Genomic DNA, 14,089 nt, shown 5'->3' on the forward strand with positions numbered 1-14,089 from the left:
GGTATTAACCAGCAGAACTCTTATAAAAATACTGTGCTAAAAGTATTAATATACCGGTATATATGTCATACATTGCAACCAAAGTCCAATTGGCGAGAGCTCGTATTAATATCCATTAATTGCCTTTCATTCTTGATTGTCTTGGTACCATGATGGTTTTATGGGTTATTTTTTGTTTTTAACAGTCTAATAAAGGTATATACATTTTTATCAAATCAGCAGCCTTGACTAAATTATATTTATCATTGCATCTATTAGTGCGCTCACATTTTTTATATAATATTATAGGTATTGGAGATATACAGTATATGGAGGATTTTCTTCTAGTGCAGACAATACTGCAGTAGTGCAGTGAATCAACAGCAGTGACGTACCTGGATATTTCAGCGCCCCAAGTTGGCCCGACAGCAGACCAAAACTACCCACTTGCATGTTTTCTCCATAGCACCTCCACAACCCTCACCACCTCACTGACACTTTTTTTTTGCCAGCCCCCAAGTGTACTCTGGCACATGTTTTCCCCAAAGGTTCTCTCTTCCACCTTTGCTTACTGACTCTTCTTCTAAATGCAGTTCTACTGCAGCTGGATTTAGCCAACCACTGGGGACAGCGGCAACTCCTACCTACTTTATGGAGGGTGGCTGCCACTACCTCTATGCCTGGAGAGTAGAGGTGAGGAGAGAGCCAAGTCCCGGCACTTGTGTAATGGCTATTGTGCATGCATAAGACACCAACTTTTATGGACTACATTCGCTTCAGCCAATAGAAGCCAGCTAGGGCTGCAAGAAAGGCAGGGAGTGGCTTCCTATAGGAAGCCTGCTCTTTGCTTATCGCAGCCTGGTCTGGCTGTTCCACAGGGATGAAACACCTTCCAATGGGACTGCCTGTAGTGTTTGTGACTGACAGGTAGAACTTCTAGTAGGATGTCGTTGCCAGTCACAGTGTAGTCACAGACTGCATATGACTCACTGACACTGAGCTGACGTGGCAGATTTGATTAGTGGGCTGCAGTCTAGCCCAAAGGTAAAAGCCGTCACTGACTTGGGTACTATTCAGGGACCAGAACTAATTGCACCGGGTGTGTTACAGAATGTAGCCATTAAAAAGATAGACAATCATTAGGTTCACACCATAAGGTCGACAGTCAAAAGGTCGATAGGGCCAAAAGGTCAACAGTCAAAAGTTAGACAGGGTCAAAAGGTTGACAGTCAAAAGGTCGACAGGGTCAAAATGTTGACACAATTGTTTTTTTTTTTGGGGGGGGGGGGTTATTTTGTGTGTTTAAATAATTTGTACCCCAGATTTGCTGAAATGCAACCCCTTCAGGTTCAGGGGCTCGTTTCGCGCACCACCAGGTTGCTAAAGGTAATAATTTGTGACATGGATAGTAAATGCAGAAAAAGTTGTAAATACATTAAAAAAAACCTCTAAAAAAATGTGTTGACCATGTCGACCATATGTTTGTCAACCTTTTTCATGTGGACTTTTTGACCCTGTCAAACTTCTGATCCTGACTAACTTTTGACTGTCGACCATTTGACCCTAACAAAACATAGAAACATAGAAACATAGAATTTGTCGGAAGATAAGAACCACTTGGCCCATCTAGTCTGCCCCCTTTTTTTTTTTTTTTATATTATTTTTATCTCTAACCTTATTTGATCCTTATTTCTTTGTAAGGATATCCTTATGTCTATCCCATGCATGTTCAAATTGCTCTACTGTCTTAGCCTCTACCACCTCTGATGGGAGGCTATTCCACTTGTCCACTACCCTTTCTGTGAAATAATTTTTCCGCAAATTTCCCCTGAACCTCCCCCCCTCCAGTCTCAGTGCATGTCCTCGTGTCCTATTGCTTCTCTTCATTTGGAGAATGTTTCCCTCCTGGACTTTGTTAAAACCCTTGATATATTTGAAAGTTTCTATCATGTCCCCCCTTTCCCTTCTCTGCTCCAAACTATACATATTGAGATTTCTTAGTCTTTCTGGGTATGTTTTGTGATGTAGGCCATGCACCATTTTAGTTGCCCTCCTTTGTACAGTTTCTAATGTATTAATATCCTTTTGAAGATATGGCCTCCAGAACTGAATACAGTATTCTAGATGAGGCCATACCAATGACCTATACAGTGGCATTATTACTTCTTTCTTTCTGCTGCTGATTCCTCTCCCAATGCAGCCAAGCATAACTTTTGACTGTCGGCCTATTCACTGTCTAGAAACTGTCTGTCTATACACTGGAACCCAATCGCACCACCTTCGGTAAAGCTATAATCAACAGCATAATTCAGAGTTTTGTAATTTATACAATATATTCCCTCAGGAATACATCACATAAATATAAAGATTATTCCAGGTGTTAACAGGAGACACATGTGAATGTTGTTTTTCCCCTATAAAACAGTATAAAAATAATCTGATTTAATTAGAGGATTGATGGAGGGGCAAAACTAGTGAAAAACCTAAATGATGTGGAGTATGTAGTAATACAGCATTTGTCAGCCCCTGTAAATGGGGACAAAGGCAGGTGGTATAATGAATTCTTAAGGTCAATTGAAATGATCTTCCATCAGATGTTTTTGCTACAATATACTTTGTTGCTTATTGGTGGTGGTTCTCAATAACATTTAGGGCTACAATACATCTATGTATGTATGTATAATACAGGTTAGGAGATAGGGGTCTATGGGGTCTTTGTACTAAGCCTTGGAGAGAGATAAAATAAGATTTTACTTACCGGTAAATCTATTTCTCGTAGTCCGTAGAGGATGCTGGGGACTCCGTAAGGACCATGGGGATAGACGTGCTCCGCAGGAGACATGGGCACTTTAAGAAAGAATTTAGTTCCTGGTGTGCACTGGCTCCTCCCTCTATGCCCCTCCTCCAGACCTCAGTTAGAGAAACTGTGCCCAGAGGAGACGGACAGTACGAGGAAAGGATTTTGTTAATCCAAGGGCAAGATTCATACCAGCCACACCAATCACACCGTATAACTTGTGATAACTACCCAGTTAACAGTATAAAAACAACATAGTCTCAGTACAAACCGATGCAACTATAACATAACCCTTATTGAAGCAATAACTATATACAAGTATTCAGGGCTTAAAGTGGTCCTGGAGAGGTGGGGGAACTCACCACCTCCACAACTCCTCCCGCTTAGTGCACGCCAAAGACACGCGTGCCGCAAAAATGGGTGTGGCCTCACAAGGAAGGGGCCACACAAAAGAATCACCAATTCAAAATAATGCCTCACAGTAGCACAATCTTTTTCACATTGCCCGCCCCACATACTAGTATGGTATATATATATATATATATATATATATATATATATATACACACACACACACACAAATATACACACATAAACACACAGTTAAGCATTATTCATAGCATCACAAATTATAACTTTTTAGTAAATAATTGCCCCACATGACAAAGGTGCTGGTGCTTTAGTGTGTCATTCTAGGCAAACTCAAATGCATTTTTTCAAGATTGTTATTACAATGGTCCTCTCCCTCTGCTAGCTAGTAGAGGCTACCTTTTTTGAGTCTTTACTTGCTCAGGCGATCCAAATCCTGCACTGGACGGTGATCAATGCATACTGCTTCAGCTCCTCCACTCTTCATGGGTTCACAGTCAGTCGTGAGAAAGCGCCGCTGACTGCCGGAAAGCCAGTTGATTTGAGGCAGCCAGCAGGCTGGACGGATGGATGCGGACGAACAGGAGGATGCGAGTGGGCGGGAGCTGAGGTTATTCAAATTTCCTTTATTGCGATTAGGATGATGCAGCCTCATTATTTATGCACCTGATCCCCCTCTGAAGCATGGGGCCCGATACGGATGTCCCCTGTCGCCGAGCCTGGCAGCAGAGGTCGGGAGCTGGGAAGGGGCAGAGCATGTAGCTGTAGCGCTGCCCGGCTAACTCAATGTAGTGCTGTGTGAAGGAGCAGGTTTAAGTGCTGCACAGGGGCGCCTGGGACACCAGCCTCCACACACAGGGGATGTACTTTGCGAGGCTTACTTTGAATCTGGCGCCGATTATGTGCCATTCCCAGCTCACGGACCGCCAGCTAATGAGAAGCTGCCACTTGGCAGCTTCTCATTGGCTGGCGGTCCGCGAGCCGTGATTGGCTCACGCCAGATTTTGACATAGCCGCCCCTACTTCTGATTGGTGCTACAGCGGTCCGCAAGCCAGGATTGGCTGGCGGCCGCTGCCACCTTTAAAATGCAGCTGGGAGTCGGGACCTGATGCTGTGGCCGGGCGGAGGCGGAACTGGTTCCGCCTGCAATTAGAGGTGACGGAACGCAGTTCCGCCCCGTTCCGGCCCACTTTAACCACTGCAAGTATTGCAGAAGAAGTCCGCACTTGGGACGGGCGCCCAGCATCCTCTACGGACTACGAGAAATAGATTTACCGGTAAGTAAAATCTTATTTTCTCTAACGTCCTAGAGGATGCTGGGGACTCCGTAAGGACCATGGGGATTATACCAAAGCTCCCAAATGGGCGGGAGAGTGCGGATGACTCTGCAGCACCAATTGAGCAAACATGAGGTCCTCCTCAGCCAGGGTATCAAACTTGTAGAATTTAGCAAAAGTGTTTGAACCCGACCAAGTCGCCGCTCGGCAAAGCTGTAATGCCGAGACGCCTCGGGCAGCCGCCCAAGAAGAGCCCACCTTCCTAGTGGAATGGGCCTTGACCGATTTTGGTAACGGCAAACCAGTCGTAGAATGCGCTTGCTGAATCGTGTTACGAATCCAGCGAGCAATAGTTTGCTTTGAAGCAGGGGCACCAATCTTGTTGGATGCATACAGGACAAACAGCGCTTCAGTTTTCCTGACTCTAGCCGTTCTGGCCACGTAAATTTTCAAAGCCCTGACCACATCAAGTAACTCGGAATCCTCCAAGTCACGGGCACCACAATAGGTTGGTTCATATGAAAAGATGATACCACTTTTGGCAGAAATTGCGAACGGGTTTGCAATTCTGCTTTATCCATATGGAAGACCAAATAGGGGCTTTTATGTGACAAAGCCGCTAATTCAGACACTCGCCTAACCGAAGCCAAGGCTAATAACATGACCACCTTCCACGTGAGATATTTCAACTCCACCGTTTTAAGTGGTTCAAACCAGTGTGACTTTAGGAAACTTAGCACCGCGTTAAGATCCCAAGGTGCCACCGGAGGCACAAAAGGAGGCTGACTATGCAGCACTCCCTTTACAAAAGTCTGAACTTCTGTGAGAGAAGCCAATTCTTTTTGAAAGAAAATGGATAGGGCCGAAATCTGGACCTTAATGGAACCTAATTTAAGGCCCAAATTCACTCCAGTTTGTAGGAAGTGAAGGAAACGGCCCAGATGGAATTCTTCAGTAGGAGCATTCTTGGTCTCACACCAAGAAACATATTTTCGCCATATACGGTGATAATGTTTTGCTGTTACTTCCTTCCTAGCCTTTATCAGCGTAGGGATAACCTCAACCGGAATGCCTTTTTCTGCTAGGATCCGGCGTTCAACCGTCATGCCGTCAAACGCAGCCGCGGTAAGTCTTGGAACAGACAGGGTCCCTGTTGCAACAGGTCCTGTCTTAGAGGAAGAGGCCACGGATCTTCTGTGAGCATTTCCTGCAGATCTGGATACCAGGTCCGTCTTGGCCAATCTGGAACAATGAGGATTGTTCTCACTCCTCTTATTCTTATTATCCTCAACACCTTTGGTATGAGAGGAAGAGGAGGAAATACATAGACTGACCGGAACACCCACGGTGTCACTAGGGCGTCTACCGCTACTGCCTGAGGGTCTCTTGACCTGGCGCAATACCTCTGTAGCTTTTTGTTGAGGCGGGACGCCATCATGTCTATCTCTGGCAGTTCCCACCGACTCACAATCTGTGCGAAAACTTCTGGATGAAGTCCCCACTCTCCTGGGTGTAGGTCGTGTCTGCTGAGGAAGTCTGCTTTCCAGTTGTCCACTCCCAGAATGAACACTGCTGACAGTGTGCTTACATGATTCTCCGCCCAGCGAAGAATTCTGGTGGCTTCCGCCATTGCCACTCTGCTCCTTGTGCCGCCTTGGCGGTTTACATGAGCCACTGCGGTGATGTTGTCTGACTGGATCAGAACTGGTTGGTCGCGAAGTAAGGTCTCCGCTTGACGTAGGGCGTTGTATATGGCCCTTAGCTCCAGGATGTTGATGTGAAGACAAGTCTCTTGACTTGACCAACAACCCTGGAAATTTCTTCCCTGTGTGACTGCTTCCCAACCTCGCGTCCGTGGTCACCAGGATCCAATCCTGAATGCCGAATCTGCGGCCCTCGAGAAGGTGAGCACTCTGCAGCCACCACAGGAGTGACACCCTGGCCCTGGGGGACAGGGTGATCAACCAATGCATCTGAAAATGTGACCCGGACCACTTGTCCAGTAGGTCCCATTGGAAAGTCCTCGCATGGAACCTGCCGAAGGGAATGGCCTCATATGACGCCACCATCTTTCCCAGGACTCGAGTGCAATGATGCACTGACACCTGTTTTGGTTTCAATAGGTTCTTGACCAGAGTCATGAGTTCCTGGGCCTTCTCTATCGGGAGATAAACCCTCTTCTGGTCCGTGTCCAGAATCATGCCCAAGAAGGGCAAACGAGTCGTAGGAACCAACTGCGACTTCGGAATATTGAGAATCCAGTCGTGTTGCTGTAACACTTTCAGTGAAAGAGATACGCTGTTCAGCAACTGCTCTCTTGATCTTGCATTTATGAGGAGATCGTCCAAGTACGGGATAATTGTGACACCTTGCTTCCGCAGGAGCACCATCATTTCCGCCATTACCTTGGTGAAAATCCTGAGGGCCGTTGAGAGACCAAACGGCAACGTCTGAAATTGGTAATGACAATCCTGTACCGCAAATCTTAGGTACGCCTGATGAGGTGGATAAATGGGGACATGAAGGTACGCATCCTTTATGTCCAGTGACACCATAAAATCCCCCCTTTCCAGGCTTGCGATGACCGCTCTTAGCGATTCCATCTTGAACTTGAACCTTTTCAAGTATAGTTTCAGAGATTTTAAATTCAATATGGGTCTGACCGAACCGTCCGGTTTCGGGACTACAAACATGGTCGAATAATAACCCCTTCCCTGTTGAAGGAGGGGAAACTTGACCACCACCTGCTTAAGATACAATTTTTGTATTGCGTTTAACACTATCTCCTTCTCTTGGGGGGAAGATGGTAGGGCCGATTTGAAATACCGGCGAGGAGGCACCTCTTCGAATTCCAGCTTGTAACCCTGAGACACAAATTCTATTGCCCAAGGATCCACCTGGGAGTGAACCCACATGTGGCTGAAATTCGAAGACGTGCCCCCACAGGGCCCGACTCCGCCAGTGGAGCCCCAGCGTCATGCGGTGGATTTTGCAGAGGCCGGGGAGGACTTCTGGTCCTGGGAACTAGCTGCGTTGTGCAGCTTCTTTTCTCTGCCCCTATCTCTGGCAAGAAAGGACGGGCCTCGGACTTTCTTGTTTCTTTGTGAATGAAAGGACTGCATTTGATAATGCGGTGCTCTCTTAGGCTGTGAGGGAACATAAGGCAAAAAATTTAACTTTCCAGCTGTAGCTGTGGAGATCAGGTCCGAGAGACCTTCCCCGAACAATTCCTCACCCCTGTAAGGTAAAACCTCCATATGCCGTTTTGAGTCGGCATCACCTGTCCATTGCCTAGTCCACAGGACTCTTCTGGCAGAAATTAACATAGCGTTTATTCTAGAACCCAGTAGCCTAATGTCTCTTTGAGCATCTCTCATATATAGGACAGCGTCTTTAATATGCCCCAGGGTCAATAATACAGTATCCTTATCTAGGGTATCCAATTCCTCAGATAAGGTATCCGTCCTTTGCCGCTACAGCACTACACACCCAGGCCGACGCAATTGCCGGTCTTAGTAAGGTACCCGAATGTGTATAAATGGACTTCAGGGTAACCTCCTGTTTGCGATCAGCAGCTTCTTTGAGGGTAGCCGTATCCTGGAACGGCAGGGCTACCTTTTTGGATAAGCGTGTTAAAGCTTTGTCCACCCTAGGGGAGGATTCCCATCGTAGCCTATCCGTTGGCGGGAAAGGATACGCCATAAGAATCCGTTTGGAAATCTGCATTTTTTTATCTGGAGATTCCCAAGCTTTTTCACATAACTCATTCAGTTCGTGTGAGGGGGGAAAAGTTACCTCAGGCTTCTTTCCCTTATACATATACACAGTGCTTAAAGTGGTCCTAGAGAGGTGGTGGAACTCACCCCCCTCCCCACGGCGCCCACGAAATAAAGGTATTGCGCGCGCCGTAGGCGCGCGCAGCAAAAAGGGGGTGTGGTCTCAAAAAAGAAAGGGGCGTGGTCACGCAATAGTAATAATGCCCACAGTAGTAGTACCCAAGTGGAAATTTTGAAGTGGGGGTATGGAAAAGTGAAGGGTGCAATTATGTGCGCGCCTTCGGCGCGCGCACTCCTGACAAGGGGGTGTGGCCACGCAAAAGGGGGCGTGCCCTTCAGTGTAGTTTACCACACCATATACCCCTTATACACATTATGCACCACAATAGTAGGACCCCTTTCACATTATAGCTCACAGTATGAGCCGAAATTCACATTTATACCACACAGTATGAGCCAAATTCACATTACACCACACAGTATGAGCCAAATTCACATTACACCACACGGTATGAGCCGAAATTCACATTACACCACACAGTATGAGCCGAAATTCACATTACACCACACAGTATGAGCCGAACATCACATTACCCCACACAGTATGAGCCGAAATTCACATTATAGCACACGGTATGAGCCGAAATTCACATTATAGCATACAGAATGAGCCAAAATTCACATTATAGCACAGAGAATGAGCCGAAATTCACATTATAGAGTGACAGAGTGACAGAGAGAGTGACAGCAGGGACATGGAAAGTGACAGCAGGGATATGGAAAGTGACAGCAGGGGAATACAGTAGGGACTAGGGAGAGAGAAAGGCATCAGGTTAGATTACCTGTTTAGCAGCGGCGGTGGTCTGCGGTGCTGTGGATGAGTAGGCTGTGGTAGGCGTGACGTGGAGGCTGTGGGCCTCGGAGATAGTGCGGAGGAGGAGGCTGTGGGTGCGCAGAGGTCCGAGGGCGGGGCGGCAGAAGAGGCTGAGGGCGGCTGCAGTGGATCTGGAAACCAGGCTGGCTTTATTATCCCTGCCGCCGCATCGAGCTCCTGTGACCACGGCGCTAATATTTCAAAACTGCTGCGGACCGGCAGCCAATCAGCGACAGATTTGAACTAGTAGTGCCGCGGTCACAGAAGCTCGATGCAGCGGCAGGGATAATAAAGCCGGCCTGGTCCCAGATCCGCTGCAGCTGGGAGTCTGGAACCTGGGCTTCCAGTGCGGCGGCGATGGTAGGGGCGGAGCGACGGAGGGCGGACCGGGAACGCAGCTTCTTTGTCGGACCATACAGTAATGCCCCCAGCAGTAGCATCCCTTATACAATGCCCACAGTAGTAGTGCCCCTTATGCAATGCCCCCAACAGTAGTGCCCCTTATGAAGTGCCCCCTTTACAATGCCCTCATTAGCTGTGCACCCCATCAGTAATGCCCTTAATGGTAATGCCCCTGTGTAGTATTGCCCCTAGTCGTTTAGCCCCTGTAGTTTAGCCCCAGTAGTCATGCCCATACTGGTAATGCCCCTGCAGTTATGACCCCAGCAATTTACTCCCCCCCTCTAGTTTAGCCTCTGAGTGGTAATGCCCCCAGTAGTTTTGCCCTCATGTAGTTTGCCCCATGTAGTTTAGCCCCCAGTGGTAATGCACCCTGCAGTTGTGCCCCCAGCTGTTTAGCCCCTGTAGTTTAGCCCCCATGTAGTTTGCCAAAGTTAGTAATGTCCCCAGTAGTTTGCCCCCTTGTAGTTATACCCCCAGTAGTTTAGCTCCTGTAATTATGCCCCCTTGTAGTTTAGCCCCCAGTAGTAATGCTGCCAGTAGTTTGCCCCTTTGTAGCTTGCCCCCTTGTAGTAATGCCCCCAGTAGTTTGCCCTTTGTAGTTTGCCCCAGCAGTAAAGCCCCCCAGTAGTTTGCCCCCAGTACTAGAGCCCCCCAGTAGTTTGCCCCTCTGTAGTTTGCCCCAGTAGTAAAGGCCCCCAGTAGTTTGCCCCCAGTACTAGAGCCCCCCAGTAGTTTGCCCCTCTGTAGTTTGCCCCAGTAGTTTGCCCCCAGTACTAGAGCCCCCCAGTAGTTTTCCCCTTGTAGTTTGCCCCAGCAGTAAAGCCCCCCAGTAGTTTGCCCCCAGTACTAGAGCCCCCCCAGTAGTTTGCCCCTCTGTAGTTTGCCCCAGTAGTAAAGGCCCCCAGTAGTTTGCCCCCAGTACTAGAGCCCCCCAGTAGTTTGCCCCTCTGTAGTTTGCCCCAGTAGTAAAGGCCCCCAGTAGTTTGCCCCCAGTACTAGAGCCCCCCAGTAGTTTGCCCCTCTGTAGTTTGCCCCAGTAGTTTGCCCCCAGTACTAGAGCCCCCCAGTAGTTTTCCCCTTGTAGTTTGCCCCAGCAGTAAAGGCCCCCAGTAGTTTGCCCCCAGTACTAGAGCCCCCCCAGTAGTTTGCCCCTCTGTAGTTTGCCCCAGTAGTAAAGGCCCCCAGTAGTTTGCCCCCAGTACTAGAGCCCCCCAGTAGTTTGCCCCTCTGTAGTTTGCCCCAGTAGTAAAGGCCCCCAGTAGAAACGCCTGTGGTACACATATAGGAGGGAGGGAGGGAGGGAGAGGGAGAGAGGGAGGGGGGAAGAACTATACTTACCTAGCCCCGCTCCCGCCGCAGTCCTCTCTCGCCGCCTGCTCCTCTGCACTATGAGAGAGACGTCATGACGTCTCTCCCATAGCGCGCACTGACAGAGCCGGAAGCCGGAGCTCAGTACTGAGCTCCTGCCTACGGCTGCCGCTGCGGAGAGGGAGATGGGCGCCCGCTGGTAACGCGATCTCAGCGGGCGCCCGGCATCTCCCTGCAGCGCCGCCCGGGACATCGGGTTAGGTGAGCCGGGGGAGGCGGAACTGCGTTCCGTCTCCTGGTGGAACTGACGGAACGCAGTTCCGGCCCGTTCCGGCTCACTTTAACCCCTGCATATACACCCTCGTGTCAGGGGCAGGGGTTTCCTCTGTGATGTGCAAAACATCCTATATTGATATAATCATATATCGAAGGGATTTAGCCAATTTTGGCTGTAACTTTGCATCATCGTAATCGACACTGGAGTCAGAATCCATGTCGGTATCTGTGTCAACAATTTGGGATAGTGGGCGCTTATGAGACCCTGACGGTCCCTGCGACATAGGGTCAGGCACGGGTTGAGACCCTGACTGTCCCAATGCATCAGCCTTGTCAAATCTTTTATGCAAGGAATTAACATTATCATTTAAAACCTTCCACATATCCATCCAATCAGGTGTCGGCGCCGTCGGCGTAGACACCACATTCATTTGCTCCCGCTCCTCTCCCACATAGCCTTCCTCATCAGACATGTTGACACAAGCGTACCGACACACCACACACACACACACACACACACACACACACACACACACACACACACACACACAGGGAATGTCCTTTCTGAAGACAGTTCCCCCACAAGGCCCTTTGGAGAGACAGAGAGAGAGTATGCCAGCATACATCCCAGCGCTATAATATCCCAGGAATAACACAGTAACTTAATGTTAACCCAGTAGCTGCTGTACGTATAGTTTTTGCGCCTAATTATGTGCCCCCCCCCCCCCTCTCTTTTCAACCCTCTTCTACCGTGTATCAGCAGGGAGAGTCCGGGGAGCTTCCTCTCAGCGGTGCTGTGGAGAAAAAATGGCGCTGGTGAGTGCTGAGGGAGAAGCCCCGCCCCCTAGATGGCGGGCTTCTGTCCCGCTTATACAGTAATTTTGGCGGGGGCTCATACATATATACAGTGCCCAGCTGTATATATGTGTACTTTTTGCCAACATGAGGTCCCAAATGCTGCCCAGGGCGCCCCCCCTGCGCCCTGCACCCTTACAGTGACCGGAGTATGTGAGGTGTGTGGAGCAATGGCGCACAGCTGCAGTGCTGTGCGTTACCTCTAGTGAAGATCATGAAGTCTTCTGCCGCCTGTGAAGTCTTTTTTTCTTCTCATACTCACCCGGCTTCTATCTTCCGGCTCTGCGAGGGGGACGGCGGAGCGGCTCTGGGACGGACGGCGAGTGTGAGATCCTGCGTACCAATCCCTCTGGAGCTAATGGTGTCCAGTAGCCTAAGAAGCAGGACCTAGCTTCAGAGAGTAGGGCTGCTTCTCTCCCCTCAGTCCCTCGAAGCAGGGAGTCTGTTGCCAGCAGAGCTCCCTGAAAATAAAAAACCTAACAAAATACTTTCTATCAGTAAACTCAGGAGAGCTCACTGAAAAGCACCCAGCTCCTCTGGGCACAGTATCAAACTGAGGTCTGGAGGAGGGGCATAGAGGGAGGAGCCAGTGCACACCAGGAACTAAATTCTTTCTTAAAGTGCCCATGTCTCCTGCGGAGCCCGTCTATCCCCATGGTCCTTACGGAGTCCCCAGCATCCTCTAGGACGTTAGAGAAAGTGGACAGAGATAAAGTACCAGCCAACCGGCTCCTATCAATTTTCAAACACATGGAGCAGTTGTAATGGGTGTAGTATGGTATGCCGGCGGCCGGGATGCCGGCAGCCAGCATACCGGCACCGGGATCATGACCACCAGCATACCAACAGGTGGGCGAACGCAAATGAGCCCCTTGCAGGCTCGGTGGCACTTTCTCCCTCATGGACCCCCAAGAGGGAGAATAGTTGTGGATATGCCGGGTGTCAGGATTCCGTCACCGGTGTACTGAGTGCCGGGATCCCAACAGCTGGCATACTGAATACCACCCGTTGTAATAAGCCTGGAGAAGTGATAAAGTGGAAGGTGATAACGCACCAGCCAGTCAGCTCCTAACTGTATTTTTCATCCTGTAACATGACAGGGGCTGACTGGCTGGTGCGTTATCACCTTCCACGTTATCACTTCCCCAGGCTTATTACATCTGCCCCTCAACCTTTAACATAGCAGTTAGTAGCTGATTGGTTAGTACTTTGACTGCTACACAGTTACACTCATCAATGTCTTTTCATTTTAGGGCTGTTTAGTGGTGTCAATGGATATGGACTATATACCTTGGAGTAGGCTGATAGGCACTGTGCCCAAAGCATGGTCATGAGTCTTCCCACATATTATATTCCAATGTACAAGCAAATTACTAATCATCTTATATGGAAGAAATATAGTCATTGTATGCTATGGGACCAGCCACCTTTCTGTACTTCATTTTCTTTCATTTGAATAAAACTAATTTCACTGTCTACTATTGGCTACTGTATTCTTTCATGGGTCATCCTGTAGGCATGTGAACAGGAAAGGGTGCTGCAGCTTCATTAATTAATGCCAGTATAATGGGATCATTTCTATATTATTATTAGTATTATTAGTAGTAGTAGTAGTAGTAGTAGTAGTAGTAGTAGTAGTAGTAGCAGTGACTCATTGGTGGACTAGAGGAACTTGAAAGTAGTGCAGGAGAGGTGGGAAAAACTAAAAAGTGCAATACTAAGTGCAACAGACCTTTGTATCAAAAGGGTTGGAAAAAACACCAGGAAAAAGAAGCGAGTGTGGTTCACAAAAGAAGTAGCAACTAGTGTGAAAGCAAAAAAGATGGCTTTTAGGAAATACAAACAGACTCAAAATAATAACGACAAAGAGGTGTATCTTGACAGACGGAAGGATGCTAAGAAAGTGATCAGACGTGCAAAGGCAGAAGCTGAGGAGAAAATGGCCCAGTCAGTAGATAAAGGGGGCAAAACTTTTTTTAAGTATATAAGCGAAAGGAGAAAATTAAATGGAGGAATAATAAGACTTAAGACAGAGAGTGAGCATTGGTGGAGGGAGACAAGGCAATAGCAGATCACCTAAATAATTATTTTTGCTCAGTATTTACTACAGAGGAAGGGATGGGGCCACAGTTAAGTTGCAAGGACATTCATAAAAATAAGGCAGATGAAAGTACA

General features: G+C 48.3%; 1 protein-coding gene across 4 annotated transcripts in view; it reads left to right on the plus strand.

Annotated features, from left to right (window-relative positions):
• The window catches only part of LOC135057867 (BPI fold-containing family C protein-like), a 208,610-nt gene extending 195,218 nt beyond the window's left edge, over positions 1 to 13,392 (plus strand). For all 4 annotated transcript variants that reach the window (XM_063963594.1, XM_063963596.1, XM_063963598.1 and 1 more), the window contains exon 16: positions 13,168 to 13,392. In XM_063963594.1, coding sequence (XP_063819664.1) covers positions 13,168 to 13,248 — 81 coding nt within the window. In that variant the 3' untranslated portion in view covers positions 13,249 to 13,392. The remainder of the gene's footprint in view (positions 1 to 13,167) is intronic.
• Positions 13,393 to 14,089: the final 697 nt, after the last annotated feature.

This window comes from Pseudophryne corroboree, chromosome 3 (genome assembly GCF_028390025.1).
Source record: "Pseudophryne corroboree isolate aPseCor3 chromosome 3, aPseCor3.hap2, whole genome shotgun sequence".
Classification (NCBI taxonomy): domain Eukaryota; kingdom Metazoa; phylum Chordata; class Amphibia; order Anura; family Myobatrachidae; genus Pseudophryne; species Pseudophryne corroboree.